At 38.6% G+C, this 20297-nt stretch overlaps 1 protein-coding gene across 3 annotated transcripts in view; it reads left to right on the top strand.

Annotated features, from left to right (window-relative positions):
* Nucleotides 1–20297, top strand: part of ADK (adenosine kinase) — a 514633-nt gene that overhangs the window by 20764 nt on the left and 473572 nt on the right. The window contains exon 1 of one of the 3 annotated variants that reach the window (XM_060111661.1): nucleotides 6933–7070. The exons of the other annotated variants lie outside the window; for them this stretch is intronic. Within the exon in view, the coding sequence (XP_059967644.1) occupies nucleotides 7057–7070 (14 nt within the window). The 5' untranslated portion in view covers nucleotides 6933–7056. Of the gene's footprint in view, nucleotides 1–6932; nucleotides 7071–20297 lie in introns of those variants that run through there. 3 annotated transcript variants of the gene reach the window in all.

Raw genomic sequence — 20297 nt, 5'->3', positions numbered from 1 at the left:
TTCTCTGTGTTATCTGCTGGGTTTAATTCTCTGCATAGCACTTAATGATCATTTAATGTTCTTGTTTATTTGATTATTTATCTATATCTCCTCACTAGAATATCAGTTCTATAAGGGCAGTACATGTTCTTGGTCATTGAGTAGTAGAGAAGATCTCCATAAATATTTGTTGAGTTAATGAGTGATTGATTCCTTTTTTTTTTTTTTTTTTTTCTTTTGGCTGCATGGCAGCTTGTGGGATCTTGGTTCCCCGACCAGGGACTGAATCCGTGCCCTCAGCAGTCAAAGCGTGGAGTCCTAACCACTGGACTGCCAGGGAATTCCCAAGTGATTGATTCCTAAAAGCTTGTTGGTGAAGTACCAGATTTATGGTAAAATAAAAATAAGAAATATCTTTTATATAGAAAATATACTTCATAAGGTTACCAGCAATACTTCGGGTAGTGCTGTTTTTTCTGTGATGTCCTTTTTACATTTTTATGTTAAAATGCCCTTTTGTGAAATGATAGTGATATATTCAATTATATAGTTTCAAAATATATTCTTGGCAGCATAAATAATTGGGAAGCACTGTTGTCCTATACTTCTATTTTTTTATTTTATTTTTTAAAGAATCAATTATTTATTTATTTATTATTATTATTTTTTTTGGTTGCGTTGGGTCTTCGTTGCTGCATGCCAGTTTCCTCTAGTTGCCGTGAGCGGGGGCTACTCTTCGTTGTGGTGTGCAGGCTTCTCACTGAAGTGGCTTCTCTTGTTGCAGAACACGGGCTCTAGGCACGCGGGCTTCAGTAGTTGTGGCACGCGAGCTCAGTAGTTGTGGCTTGCGGGCTCTAGAGCACAGGCTCAGTAGTTGTGGCACACAGGCTTAGTTGCTCCGCGGCATGTGGGATCTTCCCCGACCAGGGCTCGAACCCATTTCCCCTGCATTGGCAGGTGGATTCTTAACCACTGCACCACCAGGGAAGTCCCTGTCCTATACTTTTAGATTAGAAGTTTTCTTTGACTTTTAAAGATTTGTGGCTCACTGAAAATATAGAAGCACTGTGTAGGTGTTCTTGGGAGGGAGTTTTGCTAAGAATTCTTAGTAAGTAAAGTTCAATCAATCAAATGTTATTATATTCTTCAAATTCTCCTGGGAAATAAACTGTCAGGTTCCATTTAAAGATTATATTGTTTGAATGTGTCATGTTAAAGTGAAATGTGACATAAGAATCTACCGATAGGGCTTCCCTGGTGGCGCAGTGGTTGAGAGTCTGCCTGCCGATGCAGGGGACGCAGGTTCGTGCCCCGGTCCGGGAGGGTCCCACATGCCGCGGAGCGGCTAGGCCATCGCTGCTGAGCCTGCGTGTCTGGAGCCTGTGCTCCGCAATGGGAGAGGCCACAACAGTGAGAGGCCCGCGTGCCACCAAAAAAAAAAAAAAAAAGAATCTACCGATAATAATTAAAAGGAAATAAAAATAGTGAACCTCTTATAATACTTTTTGGGGTAATACATTTAGCAATGTTTCTTTGAATAACTTTGTCCATAATGAAAGCTAAGTAAAATTGAGAGTGTTTTATTTTCATTAAAACTGATCAACTCTTAAAGAAGCAACCCAATTTGTATTGTCACAAGTGGACATATTTTTATGTTTTTTTATTCCACTGTCCATTAAGAACGGAAAGGGACCTGAGATGTCACCTGTAACAAACTACTTGGCGTTTCAGATAAGGAAACTGATGGTCAAAGGACATACATTTTTTTGGTAGGCCTAGGATTAGAATTCCCATCTCTTTATTCCCCGGTTCCTGAAATTTACTCTGTGGCACTAATTATTTTAGGGGGACAAGTCTTAAGAAATTTCTCTTTTTGGAGTATGGTATAGATTGCTTTAAAATCTTATTTTATCAGTATTTTCTTTTCTTTTTTTAAATATTTGTTTATTTCATTGCACCGGATCTTAGTTGTGGCAGGTGGGCTCCCCAGTTGCGGCATGTGAACTCTTAGCTGTGGCATGCATGTGAGATCTAGTTCCCCGATCAGGGATCGAACCCTGGCCCCCTGCATTGGGAGTCTTAACCACTGTGCCAACCAGGGAAGTCCCAGTCTTTTCATTCATATGAAATGAGGAGATGTATTTTTAAGTAACATGCAGGGAAGATATTCCACATTCAATCTTGTGACAGCTGGCCTCTTAAAGGCTATGCAAAGCTCTAAAAGTGGTACTTATGCTTTTAATTTTTGTCAAGTTAAGATTTAAAATTAAACAAGAAAATCATAAAGACATTTTATTTTTGTTATTCCTGTCTTAAAGAATCTTTACACATGAAAAGATGAGACATTTGTAAAGTAAGCCTAATTCCTCTAAAAATAAGGGTAGTTTTGATGGTTGTGATTTAAAAAGACACAGGTTTTAAAAAAGAGCAGGAATAAGTTTTGTATTTTTAAATCATTTCAGAAAGACCATTAAAATTTAATAATACAAAAATTTTATGCTAATAAAACCAACATGTAGTAGAAAATTTATAAAGTAGATCAATATAAATAATAAAGTCAAAACAACACATAATTCTACTTTCCAGCGAATCCAGTAATAATATTTTGGTGTGTTTCTTTCCAGTCTTTTTTCTGTGTATATATGGCATATGTATATTTTTTAACATAGTCAAGATTATACTCTACATTCCTTTTGTTGGATTATTTTTGCTTTTTTTCACTTAAGATTATATCATGAGCATTTTCCTCTGTCCTTAAAAAGTCTATGAAAACATTTTATAGTAGCTTCATAGCATTCTTCTGTAATTTATTTAACCATTACTCTATTTTTGCTTATTTAGGGATATAATAAATTTCTGCTATTAATGTGAAATGAATAACTAGGTATACACATCATTGTTCATGTTCTATTTTATCTATGATAGTTGCCTGTAAAGTGGAATTGGTGACACATTGCCACAAAGCTTTCTAGAAATGTACTAATACATGAAAATACTTGTTTTATTGCACGCTTAACAAACTGGTTGTGTTTGAAGAGAACTTTGCTATTATTTTGGGTTTGGAGGCATTTTTTGAAAAGGTTAGTCTACATATTTGTTATGCTATCTGTAAACATATTTATTTAACTATTTGGGGTTAGCTATCTAGGTGTTTTTAGTGGCAGACTAACCACATGATTAGATAAAGTAGATAGAATATTTACTTATCTATCTTTCCAAGAGCAAACTATTCTGACCCACTGATCTTGATTCAACTGTTTGAATTAGAAGGAAGTTAATGAAGGTTAATAATTCAAATTGACTGCTTTTCTCTAAAGTGAAGAATAGGATTGAAGTAAATTGCTTAAAAAATTGATTGAAAGAGTTTTTTAGTGGTTACTCGGTAGCTAACTTTGTATGTGTGTGTGTGTGTTTGAGAAAAATTGGGTGGAAGAGAAAAAAAGCATGAAAGGCTGAGGAAAGGAACGTGCTGGGAATTTAAAAAGCTGCTGCCTTTATTTGGAAAAACATGTCTTTTATCTCTACCTGATTGATTCTGAAAGAACAATCACACATGAGCCCTGTTTACTGAAATAGCATTTTTGTATCTGTACCTGCTGAAATGAACTGTTACCTAAGTACATTTTAAGTAATACACTTTTTGAAAGTTGTGTTGACTGATTATGAGTGAAAAAACCAAAGTTTTGATTGTTAGATGCAAAGTGTCACTTCTCAAAAATAAATAGCTTTTAAAAAAATCTTTGAATGTGATATGGCTTTAATTTGATTGAATATTTGAATATTGCAGGCTTTTATCGTCCCTTAATGACATAGAATATACTGTATTTGTTAAAAAGCAAAGTTTCAAATCTAGCTGTTTTGGTACCACAGTTAGTTTTTTGTTAAAAATCAAAAATAGGAGTCAACAAAGTATGTTAGGCATGAGTAAAAGTTCATTTATTTTTCACAAGGCCGAGTGCATGTTAGCTTTCATATCATGCTTCCCAGAGATGTAATTTTAAGAAGTGTGGTAACAACGAAGTAATGATCATGTCATGTGCTGAGGACTCTATTAGACTTCACTAGAATTAAGTTTTAATCTTCCCAATGTCCTGAAAAGCATGTAATGTGTAAACCAAGGGACACATAGGTTAAGAACCAGCCCAAGGTCATGCAGGAAGTCAAGCAGGGGTTCCAAGTCACTTCTGTCTTGCTACCTTTACAATCTTGCTACTTCCCTTTACAACCTTGCTACTTAGCATGGCCCACGGACCAGAAGCAATTGGCAAAATCTGGGAACAAAAAGGAATGTAAAATCTTGACCATAGAGACTTGCTGAATCAAACCCTTATTTTTAACAAGATCACTCAAGTGATGTGTATGTATATTAAAGTTTGAAAAGCACCATACTCCATCCCATATTAAAAGTTACATGGAGGTTTTGAAATTTGTTCTAAGGATTATTCCTGGTTTTACTTTAGTTCATGTGAGTTATCTATTAACATTTTCCATGAGAGGAGGAGGCAAACCGTTGAATTAGTCAGTGTCTCCCCTGCTTCAAATTGCTATTCTGCTGCTGCTTTGATTCAGATCTTGTTTAATCCAGAGGAACAATTGACTAGTTCTGCTTGTGGACATTTGGTCAAAGTCCCAATCAGCCAAGTATAGCTCTGTTTTTAATAGCCTTTACTCATGGACTGAACACATCAAATTTATAGTACATGGCTTCATTCTAGATAGGATTTTCCAAACTAAAGAGAAAAATGCTAAAAAGAAAAAAAGCATTTTCAAAGGAGACTTGAAATCTTTTCGAATACTTGATGTTTCAGATGGTTAGTAAGGAATGATGGATTTGTATAAATTGGTCTCTACAAATTTCATTTAGTGAGGATAGTTATTCTGTCACAGGGCAATGATAGGTAAGAAAAAAGCAAGGCTAACTTAGTAGAACAGCACTGTCAGGTAGAAATATAATGTAAGACATAAAATTAAAAAATTTCTAGTAGCCACATTAAAAAAGTAAAAAGAAACAGTTTAAATTAATCTTAATATATTTTATTTAACCCAGTGTAGCTAAGTATTGTTTCAACATGTAATCAATGCGAACTTTATTACTGAGATATTCTGTATTTTTTTTGTACTAAGTCTTGAAAAATTCAGTATGTATTTTATATTTACAGTGTCTCAGTTTGGATGCTAACTTTTTCACAGTTAAAAGGTGAAATGTAGTGCAGTGAAAACAAAATTGTGTTTAATGGAAAAATATTTTACCTTGCTTTTGGTTTTAAAATTTAAGCTAATTAAAATTAAATAAAAATTCAGTTCCTTCAGTCACAGTATGCAGAATTCAATATCACATGTTGGATTGTGTTTTTTTTTAATTTATTTACTTTATTATTTATTTATTTTTGGCTCGTTGGGTCTTCGTTGCTGTGCGGGCTTTCTCTAGTTGCCGCGAGCGGGGCTACTCTTTGTTGTGTGCACGGGGCTTCCCATTGTGGTAGCTTCTTTTGTTGCAGAACCTGGCTCTAGGTGCGCGGGCTTCAGTAGTTGTGGCATGCCGGCCCAGTAGTTGCGGCTTGCGGGCTCTAGAACACAGGCTCAGTAGTTGTGGCTCACGGGTTTAGCTGCTGTGCAGCATGTGAGATCTTCCTCCATGGGGGCTCGAACCCATGTGTCCTGCATTGGCAGGTGAATTCTTAACCACTGCTCCACCAGGGAAGCCCTGGATTGTGTTTCTAATATACGTGATTTCACACTTATGGACTTGATCACCATCCAGATGGTTAGTAAATGAATGCCACTGGAGGTTGTGGTCTGTTTATATAAATATTTGCACAGAGAATAAAGAGGGAATAAAAATAGCTATTTAGGTCATAAAGGTTTACTGATTTTCCTCCATTCTATCCTTCCCGCAGTTGGAATTGATTTACCTGTCTTATTTATTCATTCATTCATTCATTCATTCATTTTTGGCTGCGTTGGGCCTTGACACATTGAACCGTGTCCCCTGCATTGGCAGGCGTATTCTTAACCGCTGCACCACAAGGAAAGCCCCTTACCTGTCTTTTATTAGTGGTTCAGAATCAGTTTCTTAAATCCTTTAACCCCCACTAAATTGTAAGGCTAGCTCCAAGAGTTAGGGTTCTTCCAATTTTTTCCCTATGGCATTAGATGCTTACTTCAGAGCGCTTCGTACTTTTCAGAAAAGTGAGGAAGTCTGACAATTAGTGTGTCAAGCAGGATAGTCTGAGTGGGCTAGTTTGGCCCAGAGGTTTTAAAACTTTACACGTGTACCTGGATCACCTGGGAACTTGCTAAAAATACCAATATATGGGCCTCACCTTTCTAGGTTCTGATTCACAGGTTTAGTGAGACCGTGGACACTTCCGTATTAAATAACCTGTTTTAAGTGTTTCTGAAATTCAAAAACGTTTGGGGACCACAAGACAGCATTGGACTCTTAAAGGCTGCGAGTTCGAATTAAAACATGTGCTGCTGTTGCCACGCGATCGATTCTACCCGGGCTGAGGTTTCCCAGGCGGCTGCTGCTTTTCTGCAGATGGGTTTTCAGGCTGTTAAACCCCATCCCCGAAGACTGCCCTGACTTCGTCCCTGTCCCAAGTCCTGTTAAAGCGACCTGGGCTGGCCGAGGTAGACAGGGCCATGTGACTGATAAGCCGGTTGCCTTTCGGAGCGGCCATTTTTGAGGCGGGCACCCATCCTCGTGCCCCGTAAGCCAGGAGTAAGGCGGGGGACTCCGTTACCAGGACTCAAGATGGCCACCGCGCCCGCTAGCCAGCCCGCTAGCCCGCGCGCCGGCACGAGACGCGCGGGCGGCTTGCAGTTGCCCGAGGCGGCCTGGGCTAGTCTCGGGCCGCGGGCCCGGGGCGGAGCGCCCGCCCCTTCCGGGCTCGGCCAATCAGCGCGTGCGGCCGGCTCAGCGGGGGCCGCCCGCGCGCCGGGTATGTGAGGACGCGCTCCCCGTCGCTGAGTGCCTGAGCCCAGCAGCAGTGGCTGTGGTACCTGCTGCTGTCGCCCGTGCGATCGCAGAGCATCGGACGCGAACGCTGTTGCGTGGGGCAAGAAGGTGAAGCCATGACGGCCATCAGGTAATGAGACAGAGCGGCAGTCTAAACTGCGCGCTCGCTGGGCATTAGCCTCTTGGCTGCCGGAGAACTGCCGTCCCTTCTCTTGGGTGTTGTGGAGCCTCCCAATGCCACCGGTACCCCTCATGTTGGAGGCTCTCTCTGCACTTTTCATTTGGTCATTTCTGCCTTCCTCAGAAGTTTTGGGGGGCTGAGGCACATGGCGGAGCCCTGCGGGCAGCCGCACCGCTGAGGTGACCCTTACCCAGATTACAGGGTTTGAAGCTTGCTGGTGAGCGTAGTGGGTTTCTCGTGAAAATGTAGCTATTTTCCCTCCCCCGGGATAGCCCGAGGCCTGGGGAAGTGTGACGTGCACAGGGCGTGTCCATTCCCGCGTGTCATGCCCTTTGACAACTTCGTTGGTGGCCCAGTGCAGACCTGCAAAGTTGGCCCTTTGATGCAGGTAGATTGCCCCCAAGTTGTGAAATTGTGTGTCCCAAAAATGTTTGCTTATGACTGGAATTAGTACTTTGGTTCCCCAGGTACCATCTGTTTACCTACTTTTATCTGAGAGTCACACGCAATATGGGTTTCATGAGGTATTAGATATACAATGAGAGCAATAAAAGAGAGGCTTCCTTCAATTGCTCTTCCAGAGTTTGGAAGGTTCTTTTTCGGTAATGGCGACAGGATAATGGCCCTGTCCAATGTCTGCGGGTAGCATTGATTGAATGTTTACCTTATGCTGATGAAACTATTTATAAAAAGAGGTAAATTGCCTTATTTACTCAGTGTTCTGAACTGCCTCTTTTAAAGTAGACCTTGGCCTTCGTTGTCCCAGAGAAAGGGAGGCCCCAGCACAAATGTGAAGAGAATAAAATTAGTTAAATTTTGGTCTGTGAGCTTCCAGCAGCCTAAGTTGTGGTGATTTAATGGTTTCTCAGTGGTGAATTTGACTACACAATGTTTAAGAAATAACTTGAGAACCTGACCCTCAGGGAAGTTAAAGTAAGACGTAACTGTGCTGAATTGGGATGCAGTTTCTCTTAAATTGTGTAATTCTATATTAACACAAAGAGTATTTACCTCATTACTGCAGAAGGAGGAATTGGGGTACTGAAATGTGGAGATCAACATGGAAAGATTTCACAATAAATTATATTGGGACATATAAGTCTAGCTTTTAATGCTAACAGTATTTTACAATGAATTAGGATTATGCTGTTAAACCTAGTCAGTGCTCCCTCTCCCCACTCTCATCATTGTAGCCGGCTACTAATTAGGAGTGTGGGTCTCAAATACTGTCTATGTTAAGGGTCACTTCTTATGTGGACTCAATATTAATCCATCATTGTATTCCTGACTACTCTTCAGTGGAGAATAACCCAACTATAAAGCTTCTGCTGCTCGGCCAGTGACAGTAGGATGTATTTTTTAATGTAGGGGTTGAATGGTGGTTGTATTAAAATTTAAAGGTTAATACCAGCCTTATTTGACTTGTGGAAGGATAGATAACTACTAATAGTTACATTTATCCTTGTTTCTTCAGATGTTAGTCTACATTTTACATAGACTTCAACTATAGTTACATGACTCAAAAAAAGATTTTTAGATATTATCTAAACCCAGCTACCTCATTTATACTTGAGGAAACTGAGACCAAGAAGACTTGAGTGCCTTGTGCAAAATCAGTTAGTGGCAGAGTTAGGAACTGAATCCAGATATCCATTATATAGTGCCCTGCATAATACCTTTATAAAAACAGCATACTACTTAAATTTCCTGAGAAAGCTGCTTGTGTGAACAAAAATTTTAGAGTATTCTGAGAGACGACTATAGTAACTCTCTTGCTTTCCTGTAGTCCTCCAAGGAACTTAATAACTTAGGTTTAGGAGTAGGCAGGGAGACTACTGAAGTTGAAGCAACTCTATATATGTGGTGACAGTTTTAAATGGTTTGGTAATCCTACAGATACCAGCTGGTTCCCAGTGAGGACTGCATTTAATGCAGTTTTGTCATACCTTTAGTTTTCACGTTTATGATGTTAGGCACATACCCATTTTGTACCCAGTTTAACGGTAGCCGAAAGGATGGGTACTGCTTACTTGCTTTTAATACTGGTGAGGAGAATGATGAAGGTCACCAAGCTATCAAAATCTGACTTCATGTCCAATGTTGTTTTTTATACCACACTTAAAATATTTGCTGCTAAATATAGTAATATGTGACTCCTCTCAATGACTACGACAGAATACATCAATAGGATTGGAAACCAGTGAGGGCCAGTGGTCAACATACCTAGGTTCTAATTGAGGGTATTTTTCTGAGTTACTGATCTTTTTCTCTTTTTTCCTTCTCTGGACATTTGTTTAATGAAATACTCAGTGATGGTGATACAAATATGTATGCCACAGCGTTGCTGGTTAGATATGAGTATTCTCTTCTTGTTGAAAGCAATTTGGTCCCCTTAGAGAATGGTGTCGTCTGAAAGTAAATGTTTAAATCTTAGATTTTTTTTTTTTTTTTTTTTTTGCGGTACGCAGGCCTCTCACTGCTGTGGCCTCTCCCGTTACGGAGCACAGGCTCTGGACACACAGGCTCAGCGGCCATGGCTCGTGGGCCCAGACGCTCCGCGGCATGTGGGATCTTCCCGGACCAGGGCACGAACCCGTGTCCCCTGCATTGGCAGGCGGACTCTCAACCACTGCGCCACCAGGGAAGCCCTAAATCTTAGATTTTTTACACAGGAAGTGAACTGACCTAATTCCCTCATTTTACAGTTGAAGAAACTGAAGCCAAGAGATGCTATGATTTGTTCAGGTTCACACAAGTAGTTGCATATCTTGAACTAGAACCCAGATCTCTAGATACCTAGTTCAGTGCCCTTTCCAGTGTAGCATTCAGCTATTAGGAATTCCTAAATATGATTTAAATCAGAAGAATTAAAAAATTTTTTTAAATCTTTGAATAAGTTTGGCTGGAGAATTTGACTGTCTCTTTGACTTTTACTATTATTTGTATTCTACTCTACTACACCATTACTAATGAGGAGTTTACAGCCTGTAAAACCGATTAGCAGATTACGTATATCAGATTCCAGCTTGTCTTCATGTGAGAAACGATAAAACATTTTTAATTGCCCCAACAGGAAAGTTGACCCTTGAGTTAAAATTCAGGAGACATAGGAAAATGTAGAATGTCAGGACTAGAAGAGAATCTTGGAGAGCATTTTACTCTTTTTTTTTTCCTCTTAATTTTTTTTTAAATTTTATTTATTGTTGGCTGCGTTGGCTCTTAGTTGCTGTGCGCGGCCTTTTTCTCCAGTTGCGGCAAGCGGGGGCTATTCTTTGTTGTGGCTCAGTGACTTCTCTTGTTGTGGAACACGGGCTCTAGGTACGTGGGCTTCAGTAGTTGGGGCACGCGGGCTCAGTAGTTGGGGCTCGTGGGCTCTAGAGCACAGGCTCAGTAGTTGTGGTGTACAGGCTTAGTTGCTCGGCGGCATGTGGGATCTTCCCCAACCAGGGATCAAACCCTTGTCCCTTGCATTGGCAGGTGGATTCTTAATCACTGCACCACCAGGGAAGTCACCATTTTACTCTTTTTCTTTCTCTATACTGGACCTTGAGGCCCAAAGTGAAGTGATATATCCTAGTTTGGCAATGATAGAGCTTAAGAGAGAGTTTAGGTCTCCTAACTCCTACATTATGCACTTTTCACTGAGCCAACAGTATTTCAAAATACTTCTATGAATATTGCCTTCCTGACATGAATGTCTCATCTGGTTTTGGGCATTGCTTATAGCTTGAGTTTGTGCCAGGGAAGACTGGGAAAATGAGGTAGGGAGACAGGGAGAGTGTTTGCTGTAGAGCTGAGGAACCCAATTCTTTGGCTTTCCCAGACAGGTCAGGTTTGGTTTAAGACTATTCTGGGACTTGACATGACTGCCCTACATGATAATTCTGTAACCACTTCTGTGGGTTAAGCCTACATTGGGAAATTTATGTGGGCTGTGGATGGGGTCCTGGGGTATTTTTCTCCTAACACTCAAGACTTTGAGGTACATCCAGTAGGATCTGCCAAGCCACTCAGATGGAGAACATTCATATCGAGACTAAATTCTGGCTAAGACTGAAACTGCCTTGTTTTGTTGAGTTGGTTTCTTTAGAGCCTTTAAGCAGAATTTTCAAACTCATTTTCAGGACTTGTGTCTTAAGAATTACAAATTTCATATTACTGTACAAACTTTTTTATGCCATGAGACTTCTTAGTGAGACTAATGAGTTTTTAAAATAAAATGAAAAATGAAATTGTTTCATTTATGAAATATTTTGAAGAACTAAAGCAGGAATCCTTCCCTTGGAGAACTGCAATGTCAGCTGTTAATACTCATTTATAAATAGGTCATCTTTGTTTGAAAAAGCATACAAGGTTTTCTAATTTCAAATCTTTCCAGCCACAGTATTGCTATATTAAGCAGAACTGTCAAAGATGAAATGGAACCGAAATGTCTAGACTGTTTAAATGTTAACCCTTTCCTGTAACATTGGTTAACAATCACGCCTATTTACCTCTTCATACCTACTTGGTTTTAAAACGTTATTTAAAAAAACACTGTAATAAAACGTAAGTCTGAATTCTTATTTTCACATAGCATAGCTGGCTTATAAATAGGATGACCATATGTCCCAGTTTGTCCAAGACAGTCCTGGATCATGCCTTTTATCCTGGCATAATTATTAATAGCTCTTCCTTTATTCTCAAAAGTATCCCATTTGGATAATAAATTATCTAGTCACCTACTTACACACTATAATAATTTTTTTTTGTTTTGTTGTTGTAGTAGATTTTGATTGTTGAAATGTTACTTAAAATACGACCATAAGATGATGGAATATTAGCTTATTTTGGCTAGATTTGGATATTTTTCGTTGGTCGGACATTTTTTCATGTTGAGAGTTCTTACTGTCTCAGAGTAGTATATTGAACAAGAAAGCACATGATTTGAAGTTAGGTATCATTTATTTGTTGTCTGACCTTTGGCAAGTTATAGAACTTTGCTGAACCTTTTGTTTCTCTTAAACGGATAATAGCAATACCTACACTACAGGGTTATTGTGAGGATTTAAAGGCAATAACATACATAAAAATGCTTTATAAGCTGCAAATTACTATGTGTTAGTCATTAGTATGTCTCACATATGCTCCTGAAAGTTGAATTTTAAATTAATGATTTTATCTTGTTTAGGGAACCTTGCTATTTAATAGCACAGTCTTTTAGAAGTGTTTTTACTGTAATGGGGAGCAGGGAAATAATAGTTGGAGATATATGTGTCTTTGAGGTTTTTTGGGAGGGAGGGGCAGAAGTTTCAGCATATTTGTATGCTGAAAAGAATGATCCAGTAGAAAGTGAAAAAACAGATGATGCTGGACAGAGGGAAGAGATTATTTCCTTGAGTTTGCAAGAAGGCATGCCAGTATGCACAGGCTTAAATGGAAGGACTGGCCTTACATAGCCTAAGGGACACAAATATTTTCCTAGTTTGTTTACTTTTAAAAAAATGCCAACAATATAATTCATATATAGTAAAATCACAGATCCTAAGTTCACTGTACTTTGGGGGAAAAAAAAGTATTTGTGTAAAACACCACCCAGATCAACTTGCAAGACATGTTCATCTCCTAGAAAGTTCTTTCCTGCCTCTTTTCTTTTTAAAAATTATTTATTTATTTATTTATTTGGGCTGCGCCCAGTCTTAGTTGCTGCATGTGGGCTTCTTAGTTGCAGCATGCCGACTTCTTAGTTGCTACATGCGAACTCTTAGTTGCGGCATGCATGCGGGATCTAGTTCCCTGACCAGGGATTGAACCCGGGCCCCCTGCATTGGGAACCCAGAGTCTTGCCCACTGGACCACCAGGGAAGTCCCTTCTGCCTCTTTTCAATCAATCTCATTCCCTGCACCATCCAGGCAATCATTTTCTGGCTTCTATTAGTAGAGATTAGTTTTGTATATTCTATAACTTCATATAAATGGAATCATACGGTAAGTACTATTTGTGTCTGATTACTTTTATCTGATTACTGTTGTTCAATAACAAATTTGATATTCATCCATTTTGATGTGTGTGTTAATAGTTTGTTCCTTTTCACTGCTGAGTAAGGTTCCATTATATGGATATAGCAACAATTCTGTTGATGGACTTTGGCTTGTTTTCAGGGTTTGGTTATTGTAAATGAAGCTGCCATGAACATTCGTGTGGACGTGGGTAAATGCCCAGGTGTGGAATTGCTGTGTTCTAGGGTAGATGTATGTTTAACTTCAGAAACCACCAAACTGTTTTCTGAAATAGAAAACAGAATACATTAAACATTCAGTGTTATAGGAGTTCCAGTTATTCCACTTTCTTGACAGTGTTTGGCATTTTTGATTTTAGCCATTCTGATGGACGTGTAGTTACATTTCATTGTAGTTTTAGTTCATTGATTGCTAATAATGTGATTATAGACCATTTGCTTATCTTTTCTTTTGAACTGCCAGTTCAAGTCTTACCCATATGTAAATACGGTATTTGTAAATATAAGTCGTCTTTTTGTTGCTGATTTGTAATTCTTTCGATACTTCAGATACAAGTTATTTGTTAGATATTACAAACAAACATATATACCTTCCTATGTAGCAAATATTTTCTCCCTGAGCCATGTCTTTTCATTTTCGTAACAGTGTCTTTTGGGAGCAGAAGTTTTAAAATTTGAAATTGAATTCATTGATTTATTTTATGTTTATTACCTTTTGGGTTCTTAGAAATCTTTCCTTCTTCTATCCCAGGGTTGTGAAACTATTCTCTTATGTTTTCTTCTGGAAGCCTTGTAGTTTCAACCTTCACATTTAGGTCTAAGATCCATCTTACGCTGATTTTTTGCTATGGTGTAAGGGTTTCCTCAAAAGGATTTTCAGTCAATAGATTAGATAGATGTAGGACTTTTCCTGGACTCACTGTTCTCATCTGTTGACCTATTTGTATATTGTTACACCAATACCACACTTTCTCAATTATTGTAGCTTTGTAAGCTTGGTACTGTTTCTTTAAATTTTTGATAGAATTCAGCAGTGAAGCCAACTGGGCCTGGAATATTTTTTGGATGAAGGGGTGAAAGGTTTTAAATTACAAATTTCAATTTCTTATTAAAGAAATGATAAATGAGTATTCAGATTTAACATTTTTTCCTGTGTCAGTTTTGGTAAGTTGCATTTTTAAAGAAATTTATTCTGAATTGTTGGATTGTTGAAAAGATGTTCATAGTATACTATTACTGCCTGTAGGAACTGTTTTATGTCCCCTTTTTCATTCCTGGTATTAGTACTCCTTCCATGCCTTTTTTTTTTTTTTTTTTTTAACTTTTTGGGATCAGTCTTGTTAGGGGTTTATCAAACATATTAATCTTTTCAAAAGCCCAGATTTGGGTTTTGTTGAACTTCTATTTTGGTAATAGTTTTCTATTTCATTCATTCATTCATTTATTTAATTTATTTCATTCATTTTTGCTGTCATATTTTTATTTTCTTGCTTCTGCTCTTTTGGATTTAATTTACTCTTTTTCCATTTTGTTTTGAGTTAGAAGTTTAGACCATTGATTTTAAACCTTTCTTGTTTTCTAACATGTGCATTTCATATATAAAATGTTCCCCTCGGGCTTCCATGGTGGCGCAGTGGTTGAGAGTACGCCTGCCGATGCAGGGGACACGGGTTTGTGCCCCGGTCCGGGAAGATCCCACATGCCACGGAGCGGCTGGGCCCGTGAGCCATGGCTGCTGAGCCTGCGCATCCGGAGCCTGTGCTCCGCAACGGGAGAGGCCACAACAGTGAGAGGCACGCGTACCGCAAAAAAAAAAAAAAAAAAATTCCCCTCTCAGTATTTTTTTAACCTACATCATACAAAATTTTGATATGTGTGTTTGGTTCAAATTTTCTATTTTCTAGTGTGATTTCTCTCATCCACAGGTCATTTAGAAGTTTACTGTTTAATTTCTAAATATTTGGGGATTTTTAAGTTATTTTTAAAAATTGATTTTCTATTTAATTCCATGATATTTGGAGAATATATTGTTTACACATTATAAGCGTATATCTGTATTTTATATATATAGAGAGAACATAGTGTTAAGTTTCAGTCCTTTGATATCTGTTGAGATGAGTTTTATAGTCTCATCTATGGTCTGTTTTGGTGAATGTTACATGTGTGGATTTTTAAAAAAATTTATTTATTTAATTAATTTATTTTTGACTGTGTTGGGTCTACGTTGCTGCATGCAGGGCTTCTCTAGTTGCGGCAAGTGGGGGTTCTCTTCATTGCGGCGCACGGGCTTCTCATTGCGGTGGCTTCTCTTGTTGGGGAGCATGGGCTCTAGGCGCGCGGGCTTCAGTAGTTGTGACTCATGGGCTCTAGAGCACAGGCTCAGTAGTTGTGGTGCACGGGCTTAGTTGCTCTGCGGCATGTGGGATCTTCCTGGACCAGGGCTTGAACCCGTGCCCCCTGCGTTGGCAGGTGGATTCTTAACCACTGCACCACCAGGGAAGCCCTACATGTGTTTTTAAAGTCTTTAATTTCACTCAGCAATATTTTGAGGTTTTCAGTGTAGTTGTTTTACACATCGTTTATTCAGTAAATGAATATTGCAGTTGTTGGGTGTATTGTTCTATAAATACCAATTGGTTTGTTTTATTTACTTAATTATTAACTAATTATTATTAATTATTAAATTGTGATATAATTCACATGCCATAAAATGTACCATTTAAAACTGTACAGCTCAGTGGTTTTTAGGATATTCACAGGGTTTTGCCTCCATCACTACTATCTAATTTCAGAACTTTTTCATCATCCCCAAATGAAGCCTCATACCTGTTAGCAGTTATTCTCCATTTCCCCTGCCCATCCCCTGGTAACCACTAATCTACCTTGTCTCTGTGAATTTGCCATATTCTGGACATTTCATAAGTGGAATCATATATTTGGGCTTTTGTGCCTGGCTTCCTTCACTGAGTATAATGTTTTCGAAGTTCATCTATGTTGTTACATGTATCAGTATTTCATTCCTTGTTATGGCTGAATTATATTCCATTGTATGTATAGACCACATTTTGTTTATCCATCAGTTGATGGGTATTTTTATTTCCACTTTTTGGCTGTTATGAATAATGCTGCTATAAACATTCATGTCCAAGTTTTTTTGATGTCACATGTTTTAATTTCTCCTGAGTATATACTTAGGAGTGGAATTGCTGGGTCATATGGTAACTTTATGTTTATTTTTTTGAAGAATTGCCAAACTTTTTTGCCAAGCTGGCAGCATCATTTTATGTCTCCACCAGCAATGTGGATTCCAAGTCTTCTGTGTTCCTGCCAATACTTGTTTTTGTCTAGCAGTATCTGCTGAGAGGCTGTATGTGCTTGATGAGGCATACCTTCAGTGCCCAGCCAGGCTTACAACGCTGCCATAGCCTCTATTTCCTGTTTGTTCAGAGCCTCATGCTCAGAGATGATTGCTTAGTACCTTTTCAGGTCTTTCTTGAGCATGCCCACAGGCCAGGGCACATGTATAATACATGGTCTCCTAGATTCTCAGGAATATTCAGAACTTTACAAAACCCCTTATGGATATCTCATGCCCCACTTTTCCTTTTAAGTTTTTTTGGTTAGCTGCTTGTTTGCCCCAACTGCTTCAGATGGCTGGGGTGTTAAACAATTGCAGCGGATTGTTTTTGACAAATGCCCCGGGGGGAAAAGGCTGTTAGTACTGGGGAAACTCTGAGTCAGGTCAAATAATGAGAAATCTTGGAGTAGGAGTTTTTCGGGTAACTGCCAGTAAGCTCAAATAATAGCACTTTTCTGAAAATGGGGCTTTGAAAGAGCTCCAGTTCTGTTCCAGCTCATCCAGTGGCTGGTAGGCCCCTAGTTTCCACTGTGTTTTGGGGCTGTTGCTTTTAAGGCTGCCTTGGAGCTGATTAGGGGGAATGGGAATAGGGCAAGTTAAAATGCCACAAAGCTTGCTGTTTTTCCTGAGATTCAGCCTTTTTTTTCCCCTTGAATAAATGCTCCTCAGGTGTTGCAAGCCTTTGGTTAATATGTGGAGTTCTGAAAGTGTTGATTTTGACTTTTTTTGCTAGTGTTCTTGTTGCTTTTATGGAAGAGAGGATTTTTGGAGGCCTTTATTCTGCCATTCCTGATGTTATCACCCTAATTGTTTCTTAAACATTTAAAAATATTCTTACTTTTTCTTTCTTTTAAAATACTTTACAAGTTTTTTTTTTTTTTTTGATTTTGAAAGACTCGCAAGAAGTTGCAAAAAGAGTACAGAGAGTTCCTATGCACTCTTTTTTTTTTTTTTTTGCGGTATGCGGGCCTCTCACTGCTGTGGCCTCCCCCGCTGCGGAGCACAGGCTCCGGACGCGCAGGCTCAGCGGCCATGGCCCACGGGACCAGCCGCTCCGCGGCATATGGGATCCTCCCAGACCGGGGCACGAACCCGTATCCCCTGCATCGGCAGGCGGATTCTCAACCACTTGCGCCACCAGGGAGGCCCCCTATGCACTCTTTACCCAACTTCCCCCAATGATAAATCATATAATCACAGTATCTTAGCAAAACCAGGAAATTGATGTTGGTATAGTACTATTAAGTTGACTATAGATGTTATTAGAATATCACCAGTCTTTGCATACACTGTCTTTTATTGACATGGTGTTGGTGTGTAGTTCCTCGAAATTTTATCATGTCCAGATTCCAGATTAACACAATTAGGGTATTAAATTGTTCTGTCACCACAAAGAAACTCCTTTGTGTTATCCCTGTATGGTCACACCCTCCCCACCCCCCCCAAGCCTTAACAGTTGGCAACTCATGATCCGTTCTCAGTCAACGTAATTTTGTCATTTTGAGAGTGGTATATAAATAGAATTTTACAGTAGGTAACACATAGATAAGGCTTTTATTTTCACTCACTACAGTGCCTTTGAGATCCATCCAAGTTGTATCATAGTTCATTCCTTTTTAATGCTGAATATTATTCCATTGTATGGGTGTACCACAGTTTGTTTACCTAGTTACCTATTGAAGGACATTTGGGTTGTTTCCAATTTTTTACTATTACCAGTAAAGCTGTTATGAACATTTGTGTACACATTTCTGTGTAAACTTAAGTTTTCATTTCTCTAGGATAAATATCCAGTAGTGTGATTCCCTAACTTATTTTTGTGTTGTCTGTTTTACTAACTACTAAAAGAGGGGTGTTACAATTAACTAAGACTGTGAATTTGTCTATTTCTTGTGTTTCTCTCAGGTTTTTTTTTTTTTCAAGTATTTTGAAGGCATTTATTTTGTTTCTTGGTGAATTGACCTGCTTATTTTTATGAAATCCTTTTCTATCTGGTGATGTCTGCCTTGTTTGATATTAATATAGCCACTGTAGGTTTTTTATGATTAGTATTTGCATGGTATATCTTTTTATCCAAGCTTTTTGTTTTTAAACTCTGTTTTTATATTTAAAGTGTATCTCTAGTAAATGGCATTTTTTAAAAATCCAGTGTGACAGTCTTTATTTTTCAATTGCAATGTTTATCCATTTACATTTAGTGTGACTACTGATATGGTTGGGTTTAAGTATACCATCTTTTGTTTTCCATTTATCCTGTGTGTTATTATGTCTTTCCTGCTTTTTTTTTCTAAATTGGCTATATTTTAATTTTTCATTTTATGTTGTCTATTGGGTTTTTTTAGCTACACCTTGTTGTGTTATCATTTGGTGATTGCTTTAGGAAGTGCAGTATTCATTTTTAACTTACCACAACCTATTTTGTTGTTGTTGTTGTTGTTGCTTTCTTTTTGGCCATGCTGTGCAGCTTGTGGGATCTCAGTTCCCTGACCAGGGATTTAACCCGGGCCACGGCAGTGAAGGCCTGGAATCCTAGCCACTAGGCCATCAGGGAACTCTATTACAACATATTTTGAATTAGTGTTCAATTATTTGACCTTTGACGTAAGTACCTTTAAAATTTAACCTTACTCTAGACCCAATCCTCATCTATGGGAGCCTGAGATAAGCAGCAGTCTGTTGATAGAAGTTAGAACCTGGAATCGAAAAATCCCTCAAGGCCCTTGTGATTATCATATGCCAGCCATTGAGAATACAAATGTAATTAAGGTTAAAAAAAAAAACTTTAACTTTTATGTTGAGATAAGTTGATTGAGATAAAGTACAAAGCAACCCTTAAAATTGATTAAAAGTTCATCAAAGAACTTAACAGAACCTAGGGAGGAGGAATTAGTAAAACTAGGAGGTGGGCAGCAGTGCCTTAGTTTATAGGAGCTATCATTCACATTGTGAACTGCATCCTTTGGAGTTGTGCCAGGGGACAGCCTGTGCACTTTTCATGGGAACCCTTAGGTACGAGTTGGGCAGAAAAGATTTTCTAAGAGAGGTGGCATACAAGAAATTTTAAAAAGGTGAATGGGCGTTTGCTAGGCACAGAAGTATAGGGGAAGGACCTTACAGACAGTCTTTTTTAGGGCACAGTGAGGTATTATGATCAGAAAATGGATTGTATGTGTTAGAATGGTGAGAGATAAAGTTAGAGAGGCACTGTATTTCAATGATTGTAATATGCACATTTCTTCACATTTTAACATCTCTCAGATGCATTTATGCCTTGCAATCTCCATGGGAAGTTGGAATCTTATGATTCATGGCATCTCAGATTTGATGAAATATTGTAGGTTCCAGCTAGACTCAATGTCCTTTATGTTAAAAAAGGCTTTTGTATTTTATCCTCTACATAGTTGTAAGGGGAATAACTTTTAAGTGGAAAAATATCATTATTTGTTTAAATAATATAATTCGGTGGTATTGTACAGGATTTATTGTGGCTAAAAAAATAGCAGCAGTGTAGGAATTTAGGCAAGTTCTGTAGAGGACCTAGTTAAAGGCAGCGCCAGTCGGGTGTTGTGGGGTTCCTGGTAGATGAACTGTTGGAACAAACCAAGACGATGCAGTTACTAATAAGAATGGTGCTTATTGATGGAGAGAGAGGAATCACATATAAAGTTAAGGTTTCTGAATTTCAAAAGGGGATGATTGCTGTAACAGTTAAGGACACTCATCAATAGTGTTTATTCTGGCACCAGATGTAACTAAATATTTTCGCTGACCAGAGGGCTAATCAATATCAATATATCAATAAACAAGACAAAGTTTTCT

This window comes from Mesoplodon densirostris, chromosome 1, assembly GCF_025265405.1.
Source record: "Mesoplodon densirostris isolate mMesDen1 chromosome 1, mMesDen1 primary haplotype, whole genome shotgun sequence".
Classification (NCBI taxonomy): Eukaryota; Metazoa; Chordata; class Mammalia; order Artiodactyla; family Ziphiidae; genus Mesoplodon; species Mesoplodon densirostris.
This window is presented reverse-complemented; position numbering and strand designations above follow the sequence as displayed.